At 35.9% G+C, this 25,467-nt stretch overlaps 1 protein-coding gene across 2 annotated transcripts in view; it reads right to left on the bottom strand.

Moving 5' to 3' along the window:
• Positions 1-25,467, bottom strand: part of LOC119794809 (semaphorin-6D-like) — a 210,979-nt gene that overhangs the window by 79,592 nt on the left and 105,920 nt on the right. For both annotated transcript variants that reach the window (XM_038302512.1, XM_038302513.1), the window contains exons 4-6: positions 8,212-8,419; positions 5,867-5,981; positions 1,807-1,864 (exon numbers count right to left, since the gene is read on the bottom strand). In XM_038302512.1, coding sequence (XP_038158440.1) covers positions 1,807-1,864; positions 5,867-5,981; positions 8,212-8,350 — 312 coding nt within the window. In that variant the 5' untranslated portion in view covers positions 8,351-8,419. The remainder of the gene's footprint in view (positions 1-1,806; positions 1,865-5,866; positions 5,982-8,211; positions 8,420-25,467) is intronic.

Here is a 25,467-nt window from a genome sequence, read left to right as displayed (position 1 = left end):
CCTGATATTTAGTAGATCTATTGTGCAATAAGGAAAAAGGTTCTTTGCTGCATTGTCAGCTGTCGGTCCCAATATTGATCGTTTTGCTCTGAGGAAGATATTCTTATGTAAGACTGAAATCAGAATGAAGGTGCACAGTATGAAGCTTACTAAATATGTTGTGAAGCAAAGACAAGTCTGCTGAGTATGCATTCCTGTCAAACTTTATTTTCTTGAACCTATAAGTTTATTTTAAGATTAAAAGCTGCTTCATGTAAACTGAATGAAAATATTTTTAAAAAACGAGCTAAAAATGGGATGCAGCCTTGGTTAAATTCACGATACAAATCAAGGCAACAAATTTAATTTAGCAAATTACTATCTATTCACTAGCTGTAGGTGATCAGTCCAAAATGTAGATATTATTGAATCAGTGTTGGATCAAAACCATTTTTTGTGAGATTGATATTTTTGTTTTAAGATTTGCTCTTTGATGCACTACTGCTGTTTTGACAAAAAGGCAACAGGCTGGTTGCCGCCGCTGGACTTGCAGCTCCGTCCCAGCATGAAGTAAGAGGAGGTCAAATCCCCCTCTGCTGTGTTTTCATTTAGTCTAAACAGGAGGGCCGACCTACAGGGAGCCTTCTGGGAATTATTCTTTGAAATTTTTAAATCATCACTCATTCTGGTTGAAAAATTTTTTATTGTAGGAATTTATCTGAAATCCCTGAATTCGTGGAGTGAAAATATGTTTTATTTTTATATGGTACCTGATCAGCGCTACTTAAAAAAAAAAAAAAAAAACTTTTTTTATTTGCTTTCAAATTGCTATATTACCTCATTTATTAAGGACTTGTTACATATACCTCTTTTTGGTCAATCGTATCATTTTATTAACTTACGTGGGGAAAACTGAAATAAAATTAAGCCAATTATTCTCAAAATAAGCTTAATTTCCCTTAATATGAGCAGGTAAATAAGGCAATTTTCCACTGGCTTCCATTAGATGGTTCATGATTAAAATAAGAAAAAATATATAATTATCCTTTTTGAAGTGCATATTTTATTTTAAGGACAAAAATATTAATTAATTGAGCAAATCATCTTTATTACTGCTCAAACGATGTCAATTGATGTCCGGCTCTTGAAGTAGCCACCTGTAATCTTTGTCTAAATGCTGTGTGAAAAACATTTAAAAAGGTAGAAGCTTGAAGATATTTGAAAATAAAATATTAGAACCTATTGGTAGTTATACCAATAAGTACTAATAGTGGTAGACATATGTTGCTTTAAATAATTCTCCTTTAAGCTGTCTTGAAAAATTTAATTTGTTTTTTCATAAGATATTTTTTCCCAAATCTTTGTCAGTGTGTGAGAAAGCCTTAACTCCAAATTCAGATAAAGAACATTTATAGTATGAAAATGACCAATAAAAAGTATATTTTCAAAAATGCACACATTGGCACCAATTATTTTAGTTTGTTGCTAAACCTAAATTTTTTCTCCTCAATAAGATAATCTTATTTGATAACATCCATCTGGTACAATCACAGAGAGGGATTATGAACTGATTCAAGAAGAGGGAAAAGAAAAAAAAAGATTAATTTTAATTCTATTTTTAAACCAAATTAAGGTGTTTTTTTAAACAAAGGGTTCTGTAATCAGCTGCTTAACTACTTTAGAGCAAAAGAGACAAGCAGCATTTCCAGGGGAGACAGAGGTAATTCTGATGCACCAAAGTAATTCTGATACTTGGCGCAGGCATGTTTGCGGTCTCTGGAAGCATCAGATCCAAAAATAAACTATTCATCGTATGAATTTACTCACCAGCTGTGGAACAAACTCCTCTGATGCTGTCGTTAGGTTCACAGCAAAGACATGATCCCTGAGGAGTTCAAAGCAGAGTCAGGCACACAACCACATTTCAGAAGATTTATTGAATTCTGATGAAAGTGCTGTTCAGGCACATCATCTAAATGCATCCATATCTGGAAGGTTGTCTTTGTGTCAAATTCAATTTTGTTTGTCATTCTCTTTGTTCAGCTGTTAATAATAATTGCAACTGTATGTTTAGCTCAATCATGCATCGGTGTTGATTTTGTGTTTACCTCGCTTTGCCAAGTGTAAACCTTTTTGACAAACTGCCTGGTTATAAATGTCAGTCAAAACCACACAACAAAAAATGCCTTCTAAAAAATAAGAAAAAAATATACCGTCTTAAGTAAATAATTGCTTATTCTGAGCAAAATAATCTGCCAGTGCAGCAAGCAAATGAGACTTGGTAAGATTTCTTAAAAGAAGAACATAATATCCGAGTAGTAAGCATCCAAAAAAACTTAAATCAAGTATAAAAATCTACTTTTTCTTTTACTTGATAAGATTTTTTGTCTTATTTTAAGCAATGTATTAAACTAGTCTGTTTTTCTTACCTAGAATTAATTTCATTATTTTGGTGTAGTGAATCTAAAAATACACTTGACAAAAACTTTAACACGTTTCTTTTATTAGCATTTTAGCAGAAATGTCACAGAATTAAACGAAATACACCCCCCCTCCAAAAAAAACTCAAAAAGCTGAGGGCTGCACAGGGTAACAATAAAGTGATGGTGATGTAGCAGTATCGCTACGCTCTACCCCTTCTATTCATTCTAGCTAATCTGAATCGTTCAATTCCATTTGGAGAGCGAGAATATCTGTGGTAACAGCACTAGACATCTTCCAGGCATGTGTGGAAAACTAGCAGCAGTTCAGCGGACAGGATGAAAGAACGCTACTGTAGCCGGCGCACGCGGATGACGTCATACACGCGCCGCTTCGTCTTTAAAAGATAAAAATATAAAAAATATAACCGCGGATGTCTGGGGGACAGTGATACGCCTACGTTATGATTGCTGGTGTACCATAAAGAATAAATTATAAACAGTTTAATTTGTGCTTCAAGTCGTTGCCCATAGGAAGACTTTACTTGGATATAACCTGACAGAATATCTTCAGAACGGCTCCAAATGACACAAAACTTATAGAGCATGATGTAATAACGTAAAATTAGGGGCCAAATTTAAAAAAGGTGTTCCCTTTTAAGGTAGAGCTTCTATTATAATAAGCATATGTATGATGTACAGTAGTTATGATGTATTGTAGTTTACTTTGTTCTGCAAACAGTAAATGATCCATTAGTGAGGTTCAGAATCTCAAAGCTAAATTATGAATGGCAATCTCAATGGCCCTATCAATTTGAATGCAATCACAGTTGATTAGCTGCAATATCTTAATGAGATGGGGTCAGTTCTTAAAACAGGTTAATATGAATTGTCTTGTTGTCTTGAAACAAGTAAAAATGTACTCACAGTCTAAATGTTAACGCGACACAGTCCACAATGTGTCCTATTTTAAGAAAAAAGCTGCTCAGAATTAGTTTTATTATCTAGTTAGGATGAAAAAGGTGAATTTTCCTAAAACAAGTCAAATAATCTTAACAATATTCAGTCTTACTAAGAAAATACATTGAAAAACAAGTGTAATGAGACAAAAATGCTGAATTCAAGTTTATTACACTTGTATAGATTTTCCTTTTTTGCAGTGCAGAGTATAAAGATTAGAATTATGTTACAAATTTGTCCAAACCTTTACAAAACTATCTCACCTTTAATTTCATTAACTACATGTATGCATCTAGAGTGGAGTTTAGATGAGGTTTGTGGTTACATTTTCAAATTGAATTTAACATTCATACTTTCAGATAAGCAAAACAGTTAAAGACTGAGTGTACTTCCAATCACACATATTAAACACCGACTGCACTCATCACAAGTCAAGTGTTCACTTAGTATTAACTGGAGTTGCACAAAGTGTATAAAATCTGATCCGATATTTAAATGCCGAAATTATATTTAGGGGAAGTTTAGTCAAACCAGGCTAAACTTCCCAGACCAAATTTCCAATTAAAATGGTCAATTTTACTAAAGCAAATAAGTAGTCAAGATCAAAATTAATAGATAAATACAGGTGCTGGTCATAAAATTAGAATATCATGAAAAAGTAGATTGATTTCAGTAATTCCATTTAAAAAGTGAAACTTGTATATTATATTCATACATTACATACAAACTCATATATTTCAGATGTTTATTTTGTTTAATTTTGATGATTACAAATGACAACAAATGAAAATCTCAAATTCATCATATCAGAAAATTAGAATATTACTGAAGACCAATAAAAACAAAGGATTTATAGAAATGTTGGCCAACTGAAAAGTATGAACATGAAAAGTATGAGCATGTACAGCACTCAGTATTTAGTTGGGCCTCCTTTGGCCTGTATTACTGCAGCAATGCGGCGTGGCATGGAGTCGATCAGTCTGTGGCACTGCTCAGGTGTTATGATAGCCCAGGTTGCTCTAATAGTGGCTTTTAGCTCTTCTGAATTGTTGGGTCTGGTGTATTGCATCTTCTTCTTCAATATACCCCATAGATTTTCTATGGGGTTAAGGTCAGGAGAGTTTGCTGGCCAATTAAGAACAGGGATACCATGGTCCTTCAACCAGGTACTGGTAGCTTTGGCACTGTGTGCAGGTGCCAAGTCCTGTTGGAAAATGAAATCTGCATCTCCAAAAAGTTGGTCAGCTGCAGGAAGCATGAAGTGCTCTAAAACTTCCTGGTATGTGGCTGCGTTGACCCTGGACCTCAGAAAACACAATGGACCAACACCAGCAGATGACATGGCACCCCAAACCATCACTGACTGTGGAAACTTTACACTGGACTTCAAGCAACGTGGATGAAGTGCCTCTCTTCTTTTCCTCCAGACTCTGGGACCTTGATTTCCAAAGGAAATGCAAAATTTACTTTCATCAGAGAACATGACTTTGGACCACTCACCAGCAGTCCAGTCCTGTTTCTCTTTAGACGCTTCTGACGCTGTCTGTGGTTCAAGAGTGGCTTGACACAAGGAATGCGACAGCAGAAACCCATGTCTTTCATACGTCTGTGTGTGGTGGTTCTTGAAGCACTCACTCCAGCTGCAGTCCACTCTTTGTGAATCTCCCCCACATTTTTGAATGGGTTTTGTTTCACAATCCTCTCCAGGGTGCGGTTATCTCTCTTGCTTGTACACTTTTTTCGACCACATCTTTTCCTTCCCTTCGCCTCTCTATTAATGTGCTTGGACACTGAGCTCTGTGAACAGCCAGCCTCTTTAGCGATGACCTTTTGTGTCTTGCCCTCCTTGTGCAAGGTGTCGATGGTCGTCTTTTGGACAACTGTCAAGTCAGCAGTCTTCCCCATGATTGTGTAGCCTATAGAACTAGACTGAAAGACCATTTAAAGGCTTTTGCAGGTGGTTTGAGTTAATTAGCTGATTAGAGTGTGGCACCAGGGGCCATCAATTTTGAACCTTTTCACAATATTCTAATTTTCTGATATGATGAATTTGAGATTTTCATTTGTTGTCATTTGTAATCATCAAAATTAAACAAAATAAACATCTGAAATATATGAGTTTGTATGTAATGTATGAATATAATATACAAGTTTAACTTTTTAAATGGAATTACTGAAATCAATCTACTTTTTCATGATATTCTAATTTTATGACCAGCACCTGTATAATTTTTATATTTTAGTCATGACATATTGAAATATTTAATACAAATAAAATATAAACACAAAGCACTGCTATCTTTAAATTAATCAATCCCTGAATTAGAGTATGTGACTAACAGCAGAATAAGCATCCGATCAAATTACCCAAATAAAAAACATGATTTGATAATTAAGCCTGTAATTGTTGTGAACTATCTAAACCACACCTTTAAAATGCACACCTTTAGGGATACAAGCACTTAAATATATTTGTATTCTATGGACCTTCTTTTAAACCCACTTACCTTGCTGCGATATAAAGAATATGATTAATGCGCAACATCCTCTGAAAGTCCAGGCCCAAGCGCAATGTGTCGTTGTCCTGTAGTAGACCCTGAAAACCGGGATACTGGTACGACTCTGCAAAAACCACGGATAATGAGAAATGTCAAATGATTCTGAAAAGTGAGCTTATTTCTTTTCAAAAAAAAAAAAAAAGGCAGTTCTAGAAATTATACATCGGTTTAAAACCAGATCAAAATCAAACTAGATCTTTACATTAAACTAGACCGAAAAGACAAAAGTGTTGTTTTTTTTCTCACATTCACTTAAAATTTTAATGGTTTACAATCTAACATTTAAAATCAGCAGGGATTATCGATGAGGCTATCCTTTTATTTTTGTTAAATTCAACATCAATCATTTGAAAGTACGTGACTGAAGACACCCCGTGTACTTTTAAGGGTAGGCTTAAAGTTTTTACCTTTTTGATAAAGCTTATGTATAGTAAGAGTGGCTCAGGTTATCCGGCGCTATTTCTATAGTTATGCTGCTATAGGCTTAGACTGTTGGAGGACATAGGAACCCCTTTCTTTTAATCATTCTGCGTTATTGTATCCACGCCTTCCACTCTGCACAATTTGTCGTGAAACTCTAATGTGATGCTCTGATTTTTCTCATAGTAGCTTCATCTGGTCTGTTTGTGTTTGGCTATGACACCATCCTGGAGAAAAATATCAGCTGTGCTGCTTCCATCAAGACCTCTGGTTATAGTGCTGTAGCTTGGCCTGTTTTTCAGTGTAGCACTGCTTCTTTGACTAACTGGATGTGCTCTCTTCGTCCTCTGACATGGAAGCTGGCTTGTAGCTCATATGCCTGGCTGTGTGGATCCTGGACGGGGCCTGTGGAGCTGGTTCACAGTTGCCTTTTGTATCTCTGCTTCTTTCTCCTTGAACCCCAGTTGGCCTCGGCAGAATGCCGCTCACACTGTGCCTGGGTCTGCTGTAGTTTTCTTTCATTTTAAAGGGAGTTTTTCCTCTCCACTGTCGCTAAAGCATGCTTGGTTTAAGTGATTGCATTCAGGTCAATGAGTCGATGCAATCAGCTGGTTTTCCTAAGATAGAAAACTTTGAATCAATCTGACTGTATGATCTTGTTGAATTGTCTCTGTAAAATTCCTTGAGTTGTCATGTGTTATGAACTGGCGCTACAGTATATAAATAAACTGAACTGAAATTGAATTGAGTCGATGTCAAATGTTTTAGGTATTATTTCAGTAAACAACAGATAGCTCAAATTTTAAATAAATTCCTTCAGACAGGTGGTGTAACTTTGGCTTTTAAGCTGTTTTGCTCAAACACACCTCTTCACACAAACTATTTGGAACTGACTGTGTAATAAAAAAATAAAACTTTCACTATCCTTCTTTATAAAACAGATTCTTTTCATTTTAAACAAAAATGTGATGACTGCACATTTTTTTATGGAGTTTCTACTCTAATATATTTGAGTAATTAAATTATTGCCATTTCCGACACTGAATTCCCTGAATCCACCCATGAACTGGACGTGTGGAGTTAGGTGAATTTCTTTCTAATACTGTGGCTAATTTCTGTATATATTTAATGATGTCACATAAGGTAGGCATTCAGACTTTTTCTGTTGAGCTGTGACATAATGGAGAGTCCCCTCTTCCTTGTCCAAAAGAAATGTGGATCGAGTCTACTTTTGACAGATGATGGATAAAAATGTGTGAAAATGTAAAAAAAAAAAGATGAACTGGCAGGAAGTGAATGATGGGAAAAGTAAAGTGAATCTGGTACATTTCAAAATGAAACAGAGGGTGTCTGACTCCGTTAACTGAACCAACCTGTATCCAGTATGAATTGCTCAACAGCAATATTTTGATGAATGACTTAATAATGGAGAAAACATGGATTATAGTCAGTGTGAGTGAGGGTTAAGTTATTACACACCAGGGAAGTGCATCATCTGATATTTTCCAAATTATATAAGGGCATTCTAATCTGAGATTCAGTAACTTTTAAATTCAAGAGAGGTAATAAAAAAAATTATCTTCCCAATTTTTCTGGGAGTTGAAAAATAATGTTGTTAACTCTAGCTGACCTAAAACAGTAAAGGTATAGTCTGATTTAATATTAGATTGTGAACAAACAAAACGCCTTTTACACAGTAAATTAAATTTCTTACTGTAACCAGTGATTCCCATTTTTTATTCTATTTTAAATTAATGGTTTTTAGAAACTGTGACAATTTCAATCAGATGAAATAATAAACTGATACAGACACATTTAGCAGAATATGCCAAACTGTTAACAAGACCAGTGTGGACTCAAAGGGATTCACTCACGTTCCGAGCTGACAACATGGAGCGGTTCCAGGTCTTTGGGGAAGGATGTGGTCGAGGCAGACGCAGACAGAAAGCACGAATGAAGCAATGTCAGCAACAACGGCATCCGCCATAGCCACAGCCAGCCGGTCAGGGCCATTTTTACAGGAGACCTTTAAATGAAGGAGGGTGGAAGAGGGTGGTGTCAGTGGGTCATCGCGAACATCCGCTGTAAGTAGAAAGAAAACGAAACAATGGTTAGGCTCTCAAAATAAACCTGGAGGGCTTATTTTGTGTTTTTTCTCCTTAAGATGTGTTTCATCTCTAGCTAGAAATAAGAAAAATTAGCATTTTGCCCCACATTAAATTACAGGACCTCAGTGCAAATCGCGCAGTAATTTACACACATTAGAACAGTAATGACATCCAAGTGCTACCACACAAAGAAAACCACCTATCATGAGAAAAACAAGGCTTTACGGTTTTAAATGGCTGCTTCAGAGAAGATTAGAGAACCAGATCAATCATTTAAACATTTGTATTTTTTTTTCCAGAGTCAAAGCTTTCAGGTATTTATCTCACATTCCGGCAGAAGTGTTGGAGTTTATTTAGATAACTTCAGTTGCCTTGTGCTTCCTTTTTTATTTTGCTCATTTAAGGGGAAGTGCTTTAAAATGGAATGTTAAGACCTCAATTATTTCCATTTCTGTGGAAGCCCTCTGAACTGAAGTTGTATTTTAAAAAGCTACTTTAATTTGTTCTGCTTTCTGTCTGCAAGTAATTAACACTCCTTTAAACCCAGAGGCAAGGTCAGATTATCACATCACATAACTAACACCTCAGAAAGAAATGAGTGGAATTGCCAAGGTACTCTTGGTTTAAGACTTTTTATAATCATTTTACCATTTTATTCATTAATCCTTTTCTAACCTGGAATATTAATATATTAAGAAATACTGCTACACTTTTCTTCCTCTGTGTCCCCTTCTAGTTATTTATGTTAATCTATCTGCATAATATTAAGGTTGGAACAATCCCTGTTTCTTTCAGTCTTCTTTTCACCTCCTTTCCTTTTCTATCATCAACCAAATTGACAAAGGAGAGCATGAAGGTGACACGCTATCTTCTCCTCCCCTCTTCCATCAACTTCTTTGTGTCATCTCCTCAATCTCTTGATTTGTTCTGTCGTATGAAATGACAAATGAAAAGAAAGAAAGGTGAACGCAGACATGGCAAAAAAAACTTTTTACTCCTTATCACCCTCTAAGGAAATGCAACAAAAAGAAAAATGAGGAGCCGGTCTAATGACTTGTCTTTTCACCCTCCTACATGCCTCCTTTTCCATTTCAATCTGAAATTTTCTCTCTTTTCATTTCAAACTACCGACCGTCTGAGCTATCATTGACATCATCCACATGATATATTCAGTACAAGTTGAACGGGTAGGGGGGGGGGGGGGGGGGGGGGGGGGGGGGGTAAAAGCATCAGAAAACACAGTAATGGGGGGTGATGGAGCAATTCCTCTCCAAAAACCACGAAAATGACCAAGGATATCGTTAAAATGGGAGAAATTCGCTCTGTTACTCAGTTAAGATGATATTGCTTTGAGAAATCCCCCAGCACACAGCTGATATCTTCTTTCAAGCCGTGTAGCTTTGATAAAAGAACTTCTGTGATGGGATGATTGATGAAAATCTTGTACTGGAGCTTCATGGCTTCGTAACGTTTGAACAAACTGTTGGTAGTAATAACCGTCTTTCCCTCTGCCTTTTGACATACAGTCTGCTTTCCTTTTTCTCCTCCAGCTGTATTTATCGGCTTTGTACAGGAGACAATTTAAGTAATCACAGCTTCAGACTGAATCCTTTAGAGAAAGATCATCCAGTTACCACAAGAGGATTTTCTTCCTTCTAATGAGACCATCAATAAACACAAAACAGCCCGATTGTGTTGTAAAATTATTAGAAATCAATAAAATACAAGATAAAATGCTATGCAGGGTTTAATTGTTTGACACCTCAAAAACTATGATCCAGGAATATAACCCCCAAGTAATATTACTACATAATTATTAATTAAAAAAATATCTTACATGAATTATTTATTTTAATTTGGCAACAAAATAGTAGCATGTAAAGTAACCCAACCGGTTTCTCAAACACTCAATGGTTGCTGTACTTCTGATACAGCTTGTACTTTTAAAATGAAAAGATTCTTTAAAACAAGGCAATTTCTTAATGATGGCTGTTTTGTGAATGACCCAGAATCTCATAAAAGAAGACATTTAGGAGAATGCATCAGTTAAAAAGAGGCATTAGGCCCAAAAGGACATTAGATTTCCCATTTTATGGGTAAGCAATTCAATATTTTCCTGCTGTTTGCCCTATAATCACCATCTGCTTCTCCAAATAAAACTATGAGTCAAAAGAAAAAGAAGAGAAAACTAAGGACATTTGCAAAATACAGCACTGTGAATTTTTGTACATAAATTATACAACTCAACACGGCATAGACTTTAACACCTTCAATGGTTAAACAGACGCTCATCAGCCACAAAATAATGTAAATAAGATAAAGCAAAATTGAGTCATAAAGAAATAAAGGAGGAAAAAGCATATGTTCAATCTGCTTAAGAAAAAAATCAGCTAAGACGACACATTTAAGAACTGCAAATCTGTGATATGGCCTGTGAGCTAATTCCATCTGGTCCATGAAGTATTAAATTGCTCATAAGTCAAAAGCAATCCAACATAGTAATTAGTTAACTTGCTAACATTATTGCATAATTAGGGCCTAACTTTAACAATGAAGATCTGTATCAACTTGAGACATCCAGATCCGTTCCCCAAACCAATCATTCCATTTTCACAGGATCAATTTAGGCATCAATGCTCATCATTAAATAAATACATTGAAGATTTATTTTGAATGTAATAAAGAACATATCTGATGCTGCAGCTTGTGCTACTGTTACATCATCTTTACATTAAACATGTGAAAAATTGCTCCGGGTTTAATCACAATGTAGCAATGCTGCAGTTTTTCCAGTCCTATTTTGCCCCTTAATGTTATGCAACTCAAATTCTATTTTTAGATGATACTATAAAAACATTGAAGAGAGAGGTATGATGGAAAAGTGGCATTCTACCAAGCATGAGTAACTCCTTACAACTTAAGTTACCAATAATTAGTAAACAATGTTGGTATTAACTTTATTAGCAAAGACAAGCTTTACAGTTTTCAGTGACTTGTCAAAAACTGCTTATGAGTACAAATCCTTTAAAGGATGTTACTGGTTCTTTATGCTAACTCGGATAAAGTATGTTCAAAATAAAATCAAATAAATGTGGATAAAAGGAGCCAAGTGTAAATTAAAGAAACTGAGAAAAACCTGTAAGATTTCAAGCATATTTTTTCTAAAAGTACGGAGGAAAGTACAATAGGTAGGATAGTATAGCTCAATATGCGATGAGTAACAGTTTTCAATAAGAAATAGCTCCCTTAATCATTGTGTAGCTCCCTGTATGTGTATGTGCTGTTCCTTAAATCATTAATTTGCCGCTCTGAGCTAAATCAGCCATGATATCAATTCTCATTCAACGAGACAAGCCCGAGAAAAAGTGTGTTCACTAACGAACGACTAGTCACTCAGTCAGTCATGCTTGTAGAGCTCAGAGCACACCTTGGAGAAAAGCTGGTTTTATTTAGTCTCTGCCCATGACATTCTGTCTAAAGCTTCGTCCCATTTCTCAAAAGTAATTTACACCTGGATGTGTACGACTGGATTAGATTGACACCTGGAAAGATTTCTTGTCAGCTAAGGCATTACATTGTGTGGGCAGCCTGAAGTGATATATGAACCTTTTAGAGTTTTAATCATACTGTAATGTTATGTCTACCATTGCTAAATATATAGAAATACCTTTCTTTTCACTCAGTTCGGTCCTGTTCATATGTCAACCGATTGAAAGACAAAAATACTTATGATTTATTGAACTCGCAACAGTTTTGGACAAAATTGAAGAAGTTATGGAAGCTGGTGAAAAGCAAAAGCATAGCTGTAGCATTTCTAGATTGTTCCAGGTACCAGTGTATCATGTCTCAATTCAATAAAGACATCCAGAGGAAACTAGCTGGTCTCTCCAGTTGCTGAACAGACATTATAGTGCAGCTATAAAAGTGTTCAATTTGTCTAAGCTGGAAGAAAAAGCCACAAGTGAATAAATACAAAAACTGCACACTATAGTGCATAATCACTCGAGTTAATATAGGAAAAACTTGTACTTAAAAGAAAACCTCCTTAATTTACAGCTGACATTAGAAATACATACGGGATTTACTCCTAACCATCATTAAAAATGATACATGATCAAGGTTTTTAATTTTTATATCTAGCAGGTCTTTACATTTTCAACCTTGAAGTGATACTTATGAAAGCTCACGGTCGTTTCAGTACAACACACTTTTACAGCTTGGATTTTTGCAATGCAAATTCAGTTGCATGTCCAAATTACTCCCTAAAATCAATCAAAAAATAAAAAAAAAACTGCAGACCAATTTGTCTCTTTTGGATTTACATTCAAAGATTAGCTTTAAGCTAAAATAGATCATCCTAACAATGGTCCTTGAAGGTGTTGCCAGTCTACACCTCAAGTTTATTTTGCTTTATTTAAGCACTTTAGTAGCATTTCTTTTTGTATGTTTAATAAAAATAGCAAGGCTCCATGGTGGAGAAGAAGGTAGCACTGTTGCTTTACAGCAGGATGGTTCTGGGTTCCGTTTCAGGGCCAGGGTCTTTCTCATGTTCTCCCTGTGAATGCATGGGTTCTCTCCGGGTACTCCAGCTTCCTCCCACAATCCAAAAACATGACTGTTGGGTTAAATTGCTTCTCTAAAAATGTCCTTACGTGTGAGTGTGTGTATGCATGGTTGTGTGTCTTTGTTTGTTTGCCCTGCAACAGACTGGTGACCTGTTCAGGGTGTACCCTGCCTCTTTCCCAAAGACTGCCGGAGACTGGCCTCACCGAGACTCTGACAAGAACTACGCTGGAGGAGATGAATGGACGGACGGAAATAAAAATAGCTAAGTATCAGCCTTGACATATTTTTGTCAATTTTAAAAGAGGCGACACATATGAAGACATATACTCAGTGTATGTAACCTTGATAATATTAGTAACATATCAAAGGAAAGTCACTGCATATTTAGGGCAGAGTTTGGGTGATTTGAAATGCGGTACGGTATTTAGCAATAATCATCTTCCAACAATCAATGGAAGAAAATAGCTTTGAAGAACCAAAAAAAAAATGTTTATTTGAGGCTTTCAGTAGGTTTCTGTTAAAAGTTATGCCTAAAGATTCCCATTCAGCAGATGTGTAGATAGCTAAACGTTATTGAAGTATGACAACTAAAAGAAATCCAGGTAAAAAACAAAAACAAGTTGAACCCAAAGTTTAGCCGAATGTATGAGTCAGTGGTAAAAGGTAAAAACCACTCAAAGCTACAACAAACATATAATTGCATAGAATGAATATAAATAAAGTGTAAATTAGGGAGCATTTACCTTATCAATTTCTTCCAGTATTTTTTTTCCAGAGCTTTAGTCTTCACATTAAGTATCAGCCCCAGGCTGCTTATCTTAAAACAAATAACAGAAGAAAGCTCCTTAAAGAACTAATTAACTTTCTTCTGGCTGCAGGATAATAAAATGCCACATTCTAAGATGGGTCTGATAGTACTTAAGATTACGTTTAATTTCTTTCTTTTCTTTGGTGCTTATGCGTTAAACATTTTATGACACACTGTAGTACACAGAAATAACAGCCTATTAAAAAAAAGAGAACCAGCATTTTCTCTCTTGAAATAATACAAAAAAAAAAAAAAAACTCAGGTATTTTTATTATTCCATGTCCTGTTTTCCCTAATTTTAAGTGTATCACAAGGTTGTAAAAAAATATCTAAAATCTTGGTTCTCTGCCTTTTTGTGTGTCCGTAAGCCTTTGAACAACCTTGATTTTCTACATCTGAAAAGAACATAAATGTAACAGTGAGGCTCAGGATATCTTGTTGATCCCCGTCAATCCACCACAACCCATTTGGTTAATTGAAATACCCTGTTCTCCTCCTCCCTGCATGTTTTCTGTAGTCTGAACATGAGCGTCTATCTGGCAGCGACAATCTGTCATTTCAACAGCAGAACTAATGTGCTTCATTGGGTTCAAACAAGAGCAGTGGTCTCTGCAGTGATTTATAGAAAAGGCCAATATCAAGATTTGAACATAAATCTGATCTGGTTTGGCTGCTGTAGTCCGCCCATTGCAGAGATTTTGATCGATTACACATTTACTAGAGGATTAATCAATGGAACACTGCTTCCTAAGGGAGTAAAGACATTTAGTAGAACAAGTTTAATTTAAAACCCTTTACTGGCCACATTTCTGCCTGCAGCATCTGCAAGAACTCAATACTGTTTTATCATTTCATATGCAAGTAGGCTCTGGTGACTTTTAAGTGTTCTTGAGAATGTTGGTGAAATACCTCAAATAATAAAAGAAGCCACAAATTTCCCTTGATACTTTAGTATAAATCAGTAAAGTAAATCTTTGAGCATGACAAGACTTTTTTTAATGGATTTCTTAAGCATTCAAATTGCGATGGGCACACCTTAAGCCAGGGGTCTTTTCCAGGTCAAAGACCCCCAGACTGATGGCGACATGGAGCGGGGACCCCCTAATTATATATATTGTATGAAATTGTGTTATATCAAACTGGTCCTATAGTCACTATTACATATGGAGTACTGGGATTATTAAAGTATTTCTGATTCTGATACCTGGTTGATGGGACAGGTGTTGTGAATGAAACGGTGCCCAGCTTGAAAGAGCTCCTGTGTGTCGCTGAATGTGTGCTTTGATTACTGAAAGACATCTTCTGCCTCCATTTATCTGTTTACTACACTGTGTTGAATTCATGTTAATGTGTATTTAAAGACATTTCAATAAGTGGAAAAAATTGAAGGGTGGAATATAAAAAAAAAGCGTCTAATCTACCAAAACTTTCGTGGCCCCATGCAGTACCTCCTAGCGGTCGAGGACCCCCTGTTCAAGACCTCCACCATAAGCCATGCAGTCAGTAAAAGGACAAACCAATACCTTTTCACTTGGAGTTTGTTCTAATATACATATATTTTTGATTTGTGAATTTTTTATTTGCTTGGCAGTAATGGAATCCATCAGTTCTAACTGCAGCCTGAACATTTAGCAAACTTTGTTGTAGTTCATGCCCAGGAATTAACTGCATTTATTATTATTATTATTATTATTTGTTATTGTTGTTTTGTCAGAGATATGTATAGATGTTCCTTGGCCAGAACACTGAAACCATAGATGAAGATAAAATGGACTCTGGGTGGCACGCTCTGATTCAGAGAGCAAAGATTGTGTCATACCATGCAGAGCTCCAGAATGAGGAGGACCATGGAGTGACTTATTTTAGTATTTGCATAAGTTACTTTGCTTTCTGATTAACTTATTTGGTCACATATCAGTCATTATATCAACGTATTAGTCATTTAAGTGCATTATAAAACTCTGTATTAAATTTTTGGGGGGTTTAAATTTTTTAAGCAAGTTGCTGAGATGTTCCCCCTCCGCCTTCCCTGTGTTTCAATTTGTCGTTATGAGTCAGCATTTAATGCCACATTAAATCTACCTTCGAAGTTAAGATAGGCTTCACGTTTTCTTTTGGGCGCTCTTATTCTATACTTAACACATTGTTTGGTTACTACTACTGTGTCCTTATGCTCAATCAGCTTGGTCCATCACTCAGATGTCTCCGTAAGAAGAAAATTCCATACTTATTTTGCTGTATTAAAGATTGATTTGACAGCCCAAACTATTATATTCAGACCAGTTGCAGCAACAGTATTTCACACACTGGGCAAGTGTATATTTTCAATGCAGGCAGGCTTGTAAACAGCAGACAGGTCATCATTTGGACAGAGACAATCCACTTGACCCACACATTAATAGTGATAGCATATTATTATTTAAAGTTACGGCTTTCCACACTATTGCCAACTTGTTTACCACAGTCAGGAACACAAAACAGGTACGTTTGACCTCTGGAATGATTTATTAAGTTAACAAATCTATGACTAGACACATCTAACAGCTGTCGAGCTGAGACTCATGGCACATCCAGAAGCTGTCTAAACTTAGCTGTATATTACTTTTAATGGCTTATTAATAATCAACATTTAAAGTGAGAAAGGAATAGTGCACATTCTCTGGGAAAATGTCATTACAGCTGGCATTGAGCGGGTAGCACCAAAGAGAAACGAGAGCAGAACATTTCTCAGGGAAAACAAGGACATAAAGTGCTCTAAATTTTAAGAAAGAAGCCCTTCCAACCTTGTACGGACAGTTTACAAATGTTAAAAATAACCAATAGCATTATGTACATAAACAAAGTCTTCTCCACAATTAACCTGAACGTAGCATTATTATTTGCATAATTTTTGCAGGTAGAATTTTAAATTTTATCCTGCTCCTTTAAAAAGTACCATTTCACAGATAGATACTTAACAGGTCTAATGGTCTAATGTATCATCTCATTATATAGAAATACGGGATAATCACATAGGTAAGGCCATTTGTAATTACAATTTCAATTCAGCAGCTGAAGAGTCAGAGATCATATAGAAAAGAATGCACATAGACAGATGTTTTCAATCATTTTAGGTATTTCCAATAATTATGATTTATAATTTATACATCAACACAGCAGGTAATAACAAAAGACTACATTAGACCAATAAGTAAGTGCATTTATTGAGAAATGCACTTACTGCTTGTTTAGAGGATGTTTTTTTCAAAAGGTACTTTTAATGTGACATTTAGCCTCGCACAGATCCATTCCAATGTATTATATGTGACTGTGCAATTTAGTTTGATGCGTGTTATAATCAAATGCATTCAAATTCAATTTATAATGCCAAAGCATTTTTAATTAAAGAAGAAACAGATCCAGGCAGGGTAAGAACAGCCCCACCACACACAAAACGTCCCCTGAGGGTTACAATTCTGTTTAAACTGTGGCCCATCAGAGCAGTAATACGTGACTGAGACCAGCAGTTTAATGTATTCCACCATTAAGTCTGTGTTTGCATCAAGCATTGCAGCACTGAGTTTATAGTTTCCCCCAAAGCAGTATCAGTGCTTAACCGAAGTCTAGTGCTGGAGTCAGCCTTTTGCTGTTTTCTTTTTGTTGTCGTTTGTGTTTTTCAAATTACCAGTTAAAAAGAACCAGCCTACAAATGTGCAATGACACTAAAAGCACGTCTTAAAATTAATATTTTTATTCTTCATATGGTCAAGGATATCGAGAAAAATCACTGTCAGCCACAAAATACCTGTTTCCATCAAAATCTAATTGGGTTTTTTGTATGGATTGATCTTCAACCACCTGGGTTATTTAGATGCTTTTGTGCAGGTGTCTACATGATTGTGTGTGTGTGTTTAATACTACTTGTACATGTGTTTAAGTGAGTTTGTCAACTGCAGGTGCAAGGTGTCTAGGAGTGACCAGAAAGGTATAAAGCCTGTACACTTTTGCTGCACCCAACAGCAACAAAGGTTGACCTGGCTCCCGGAGTCCTCTGAAGCCGCAGGCAGACACTTGGCACCACCACAGGCCAGCCTTACGCCCTGCAGAGAGTCAGGTCGCCAGTGAAGCACAGGTGCATCAGCCCCTGGCCAAAGAATCAGAGGCTGAGATGTAGGGCACTGAGCCCACCAAAATCAACAATTCCAGCTGTACAGGCCAAGTCTGACCCAGTTCCCTGGTGGCCCAGGGCTAATAGCAACCTCCTTCGGCAAGAGCGCTCAGCACCAAGCAGGGGAGAACCCCTTCCAGATCCACAACAAACCTAGCAAGCACCGGTCTATTATTACAGCAAGAAGAATAACTTTTTCCTGGAGCTTTATGTATGCTGCGCACAAAGCAACAATATCATTATCAGAATCAGAAATACTTTAATAATCCCAGAGGGAAATTACTTTTGTTACTCGCTCCAGTTACAGTTTTATACAATATATACACACATCCAACTATACAATATAATAAAGATAAAAAATAAGAATTAAAAACAGATAAAATATATACACATTTAGCTCTTCTGTATATATATATCTGTACATATATCTATGCATATGTAAAAACTAAATTCAAATAAGGTGAAAATCCAAGTAAAGTGATAAATCCAAGTAAACAATATAAACACAAAGAGAAGAAAAGTAATTATGAAAAGCATATTTAAAAATGAATGATATGTCAAACAAGCTTAAAGAAACCTTGATAAGCTCGGTTTCCCATTGGGATCAGTGTATTAGTTTGGGTGAAGTTACTCCTATAGAAAGTACTGCTCAAGAAAGTGTGCTGAAAATGGAGCTATCCAGGGTGCTGAAACGGATACACTGCCAAGCAAAGCGAGGTGACTGAAAAACAACAGTTTAACATATATTTTGTTTGTGTATCAGGATCTAATTGTTATTCTAAATTAAAAACCTCAGAGAAGACTTGCTCTATCAGTTTGCAAAAAATTCACATAGCTCAAGTAGTGGTGATATTATATTATCATGCTGATGGTGATTCAAATTGTTATTAAATTTATTCATTCAACTATGAATTCAGAAAATCTTTAGAGCTAAAGCGAGATGGACATGTTAACCTAAAGTGGGTTTCTTATTTTTACACACTAGTCTTAAAGAGGCCTTACAGAGTATTCTAACAATACTGTGGCCAAAACAGAGAACTCCAGCACTATTCTGCACAGGCTTAAATTTTTTTCTATTTTTTTCCATCTTACCCAGAGTTGCCATTGCTGTCAGAGTTGAGCTGAATGCCAGTTGCTTCTGAGTATCCACAAAATCCATCTTGAATATAAAACCTCGATTGTTTGCTAAGTCTGACCCATTTAACAGAGGTGCAGAACAGTGCTGGAACTTCTGACACAAAGTAAATACAGGAAAATATAGCCTACGGGCTATAGATGCATCTGGGCTTAACTTCTGTGGTGTAAGTCTGCTCATCAAAATATATTTTAGTCATAAAAGGTCAAATAAAAGGCTATTTCATAGATATTTTTCAATAAAAACTAAATAAGAACAGTAAAGTAATGATCTGAAGCACACACTGCAGACATTCAGATGTTTATCCATGGGTTCTTGCACATTACTTAACTTTTTATGAAATCTTTAGAACATTAGTTTTTTGCATATAATGCTGACTGGTTTTCATACATACTGGTAAAACAGTTGTGTCAGATACTTTGCAAAACATCAAACTTCATTCAAGGGCTGGACAAAACACTCTTCAAAGATGCAGTTTTTAAATGTCGCATGAAAGGCTTAATGGTAAACCTTCCTTGCCCCTAGCTGTACATGAGTCTCTGCTCTTCATCTCTGAAGATGAAGCCAAATCAGTATAATGAAATTCAATCTTACACAAACTAACCACGAGCAGCCATTAGGCGAAAACCACGGCAGCCTGCTGTCAGTGGTTGAAAAGAATTTATACAGGAAAAAAGAAGAATAATTTGACCATTATCTAAACTTGGTTTTTACTGCCATACTAAAAAATATTGGGTCAATTTATATTCAGCTGTCATGACCAATGCTTTTCCATCCTCTTTGCATGAAAAATTTCAGTTAAAGAACAAATGAAACCTCAATGAGGCTGTTGTAGCCACCTAAGGAGTAAAACCTGTCACAGATAAAAGAGCTGAAGAAAAAGGAATGGATGTGATTAAAAAAAAAAACAAACTTTTCCATGTTATTGTATAGCATTTTTTAAAGCTTACATAAAGCAGCAAAAATTATTAAAAGAAAAGAACTTGCTCCATCAGTAGTAAACGTCTGATTGGGAGACTGAAAGTATATTTTTTATATATTATATTTAAATAAATTCAAAACTACTTTTTTTATCTTAACTACACAGATTCTTGTATTTAAATTATTTATCAATTTTAAGTGATAAAAAGGTCATTTATTTATTGGATTCATTTTTATCCTTCAATACGACCATTTACGAGGCGTATCCCAATTCCATTCCAAATATCTGATTAGGGGCCCAATACAACCTTAATTAAAAAGTGTCCTGACTAAATCAAACTCTGAATACCAGTTTGCGTATTGTCTGTGGTTTTGTCATTCATTACCCACATACAGTATCAATTTTGGTGGCCAAGTTTTACAATATACAGTTTTTTATGTAAGGATACATTTTAGGTTGTGTCCCCTCTCAGTTTCAGGTTCTTTAAATTATATATTGTTAGTAAAATTGTTCTGACGAGTGACTGTTCACCAAGCTACAGATATAAAACAGAAAAAGCACCATGATTATGATAAAGACAAAAAAATGTTAGTATTAGGATGACTTCTGAAGCCTCGTTAGAGCAGCAGGAACATAGCTTTCCTTGTTCTGCTGTGGTCTGCATACCAGGAAAATAGGCCTCCAACTGCAGGGAAGCTCCTTTCAAAAATAAATTTTTCCAAGTGAACAAATCCAATGTTTTACCTGCTTAAAGTACAGGTATCCCGGACAAAGCGCTGCATCCCCAGTCAGACATTTAGTCTTTTTCACAGTTTGTTTAAAGAAGTTTTAAGATCAAATAATTAGAATATGCTATTTAAGAAAGATGCAAACTAATTCAATAAAAGCTTGATCAGTCTTGGTAATTATTTGGTAAATATTTATTATTGTTTTTATTTATTGTTTATTTTTTTTAACTCTTTACTATTCTGTTATTCCTATACACTTTTCTATGGTCCACATATGTGTGACAATTTTTTATACAATCTTATTGCTGCTGTTTATTTTTTTTAACTCTTTACTATTCTGTTATTCCTATACACTTTTCTATGGTCCACATATGTGTGACAATTTTTTATACAATCTTATTGCTGCTGTAGACAACAGAATTTCCCCATTTTGGGACAATAAAGGGAATTTCTATTCTATTCTATTGTATTTACCAATCAGTGCAAGCAGCTACTATTTCTGATTAACTTTAAGCATACCACTTGACAATAAGCATTAATGTCTAATTTTACTCAATAACGATCCTTAAAAATTTAGAGCACAGTTGATTCCTTGCTCTTTTATCCAAGTTACATGTCTTGTTCCAATTAACCAGTCTTTTTCAAAGTTTTAAATTCCAACTTATGTAAAGGGCATTTATTGTGCGGTACAGTTCACAGGCTAAATTATAAACAAGTCATATCAAAACAGAGAACAAACTGGCTAGCAACCAAAATGTTCTAAAGAAAAATCAGCTAGAGAAAAAGGGCAAACCTGTATTCTAAAAACTTCTCTAAAATCAAATGTATGGCTGCTTTCTATAAAAAGGATAATGCACCATCCAAACAATTAATGTTTTTTTGATTAAAGCTGGGCACGGTCACAGAATTATTATTATATAAACCATGCAAAACCAAATAAATGTAGTGTGCGGCATCTTTAAAACTATAGGCTTTTATAGCATAAAACCACTGTTTAATGGAATGGAAGTATGATAATACTTTTGAATTGAAGTATAGTTATATTTAATGTAATACAATAGCAGCATCAGAGATGGGGCAGTAATTAGAAACATGTTCTGTTTAATAATCAGCCTCTCTTCAGCTTTACACTATGATTAACACTTACAGTCAGCCTTTTACCCTTTAAGACTGCAGAAAACTGACAAAAATCATTCTGTGGCAGCTGGGTGTTTGTGTGCCATATGAACAGCGGTTTACCTCTGCAGCCCAGAGTCTCTGTTACAGCAAATCTGAGGGTTCAATGAGACCAATGTCAGACAGGTCGCAGCGGCCGCTGCAGTGGTGATTATAGTGAAGGCTGATAAGTGATAATGAGATTAGGGTCTCCGACATGAGGGCAGATCTACTGATTTGGTCATTTCCAGCATCCACAGAGGAAGATGGGTGACATGTTGTGGATTTAATTGGCTCACTGGGAAAAAAAATGTGTTTCAGCGTGAAACAAAAATGTGTTATACCACTATTTGGCAGATGTTCTAATTTGCTCTAATAAATTTGTGATCTCTGGGTAACTTTCCACATCTTCCGATCTTTTTGATTTATTTTTAATTTTCATGGTAAGACATTTATGTCTGGACAACACATGTTATGTCCCTGTTTTGATGGTTATTTACCATATAAAAGACTCCATTTATGCAATTCTTAAATCCTGGTTTTTACAAGCAGCTGTTCAGTTTGTTTTATTGTGCTACTGCTTTAAGTGATTGTAATTCCTTTTAAGGAGGTTGATTGGTTGTAGAGGTCTATTAATTACCAATTTATACAAGTTTGGAGCTGGTGAAACACTGAAAATATGCAGGGCATTCGGTCCTGACCACAAGGACTGAAGGGCCCTAATTTATAATAAGTGATTTTATGCCGGACCTTAAAAGTATTGGAGGATTTTCACAAAGTTTTAAAAAGACCCGCCCTCTCCACTTAAAAAAAAATTGCAAATGCAAATGGGCTTTTGTACACTCTTGCACTAAACGCGTGCAAGAGTGTACAAAAGCCCATTTTTCCTCGTGCACGCTCTGTTTAAAAGATGCTGTTTGCATCGCTCATACAAGCTTACTTTCCAAAAGAAGAAGGGACGAGCACGTCGGACGGCATTACGAAAACACATCACCATGGTTGACAAATAGCAGGACCACTTATTTTGATGATCCAAAAAAAAACCTCCTCCACTAAACCTTTAAGTGAAAAAAAAACCATGCCTGAACACGTTTTGTCTAAGTTATACAAATTTATGAACACACTGTAAAGTGGATTTCACCCGTTTTCAAAGCATATAATTTAAAATCCTTGTCAGCTGCAAAAATCCTGGTTATGTGACTGTAATCATCATCAGCCCCCTTCTTCCATTGTTTTTATGTTTGTTTTTGTTTTAAAACTATAGGTTTTAATGAATGTGTTTCCATACAAGTTTATCCGTGTAATTGCATTTTGCTGGGCTTTAGAGGTAAGAGGGAAAATCTTTTAGCATTCTCCACCCTCCTGGAAGAAGGAGCATTGTGTCCACAAATATCCTGCAGTGCTTTTTGTCAGCATCAGCAGTCAGAGAGCGGCAGAGCTTTGCTGACAGGCCATGGGAAAATAGGAATAGTAAAAGCCTAAAATTTCCGAGACACTCTACCTTCTCTACCTGATATCCGCTTGTAGAGGCTAAAATTATATTCATATTTCTTGGCAGAAAGTTTAGATATTTTTAGTTGTTGTTGGGATTTATTATAAATAAAAATCTATAATTTTCAAGAAAAATTTTGTGGGGGGAAAATGTCTTACAATCTATGTAAAATCTATGCTATTCAAATAATCAAATCGAAATCTCACTCTTCAGTTTGAAGTTTAAATTAAGTGAATAAATTCTAGTTAAACTAGCTTTTTAAGCAAACCTAAGCTAAGTGGTACTGAGCTCTTAATTTTGTTTAATATCATGGATTTTCGCAGCTCTTCAGAGGGAGAAACCATGCCTTTTCTCTGCTTTTGGGCTTCCTTTTTGACTGCTGCTGTTGTCGACGCCACTGTGTAGAACAGGGGTCTATTATTTTCATCCAAACTCGAGCAGATGAAGTGACACTAAAAATAGACCAATGGCCAATGTTGCCAACTCCTCTGTGAGGAAAGTAGCTATAGGCTGTGCTGTAAGTCGCTAGAAGTCGCTGAATGACGTCATTGCCTAATTTGCATAATATATATATTTTTTCAACTTTTTTTTTTTTATTTTTCTTTTCCCCTTGTGGTCCACTAAGGAGCTTAAAAATCATGGTAAAACAGTAACATTTTGAACAACAACATTTAACAATCTAAATGGAACGAAAAAAGGCTACAAAGAATCAATGACAATGTGAGCAAATAATGGTATTTATTGTTAATTTTTTTTCAAACTAATAAGATTTCCCTCCACACACGCAGGCTGTGCTTGAGTGAGTCATCGTCATATTGGTCAAGGCTCTCTATGGCAGGTTCAGCAACTGAGGGAGCTGACTTCAGTGTGATCAACCTGCGCCGTCAATCCTTGCACATGCGCGCGGTTCATGTGCGGTCTGGAAGCTGAGGGTAAAAATGCTGTGGCTCTGACTGCAGCGCTGAGAGGGACTCCTACAGAAGCGGGAGAACGGGGTTGGGAGGCGGGAGGCGCCCCACGGCAGACACCAGGAAAGTCGCTAGATTTGTCGCTAGTTGCTGTTTTGAAAAAGAGTCGCTGCAGGGGTCTGAAAAGTCGCTGAATATAGCGACAAAGTCGCTGAGTTGGCAACACTGCCAATGGCATGTTTGCCACAGAGGTTAGGGTGTTAATATCAAATGTTGTTTATGAGTGCTAACAAACATAAAAACAGAGGAAGGCTCCATTAGAGAATTTGAAAATTTATCCAAAGTTATCAGTTTTTAATCCAAACCTTTTTTTTTCCCCGTGTAAAAGTTTATGTTTTAGCACATATGTAGTAAAGCTTAGGTTGAAAACCTCTGGTCTTCACTCATTATTTCAACATTTGGTATAATTAAACTCAAGGTATAAGCTCCTTGCACTTGTAGTCTGACTAAAAACATTTTCTGTTTTTAGCCTTTTAAGCAGAGAAGTAAAACCAACGGCTCTTGTTACCTCTAGTCCTGGTCTAAAGGTAAAGAGCAGTTTTAAAATAAACAATCGGTGGCCTGTCTGAATAATGCAAACAGAAGTTACACAAGACACCTTTTTTTTTTTTCCTGGTCAATAAATCCAGGGGGAGAAAAAGGCTATTATAACCAACTTTCCAGCATCAACCAACAACACTAAATACTAATAGTTAATGTTAAACACAATGAAAAAAATAATAAATCAAGCCTATAGTGGATTAGTCTTTGTTTTGAAATGGTAAAACCCTGCTTTTCCAGATAAATCTTATATAGTACATATTGATTAAAGACTAAAAATAGTTGAAATCCTTTTGTCAATTTTGCGAATCGTTTTTTTTTTTTACCACCACTGGAACTGGTTAAATTTTGATGGCAGCTTGAAGCTTTACAGAACTGGGGATCAGAAACAATCTACATATTACGTTTGGTGTATTTCTATATTAACTAAATCGGCACAAATTAAAAGCAGGTGTGAGTGAAATTGCTGCAAATGGGTAAAAATCGGAGGCATGAATTGGGAAACGAGAGCTTCATCTCTACACACCTTCAGTTCAAGCGAACATGCATCAATGTAGGCTT

The sequence above is a fragment of the Cyprinodon tularosa genome, unplaced genomic scaffold (genome assembly GCF_016077235.1).
Source record: "Cyprinodon tularosa strain WSP-4 unplaced genomic scaffold, ASM1607723v1 ctg492, whole genome shotgun sequence".
Taxonomy (NCBI): domain Eukaryota; kingdom Metazoa; phylum Chordata; class Actinopteri; order Cyprinodontiformes; family Cyprinodontidae; genus Cyprinodon; species Cyprinodon tularosa.
The sequence above is the reverse complement of the archived record's forward strand: the minus strand, read 5'-3'. Positions and strand labels throughout refer to the sequence as shown.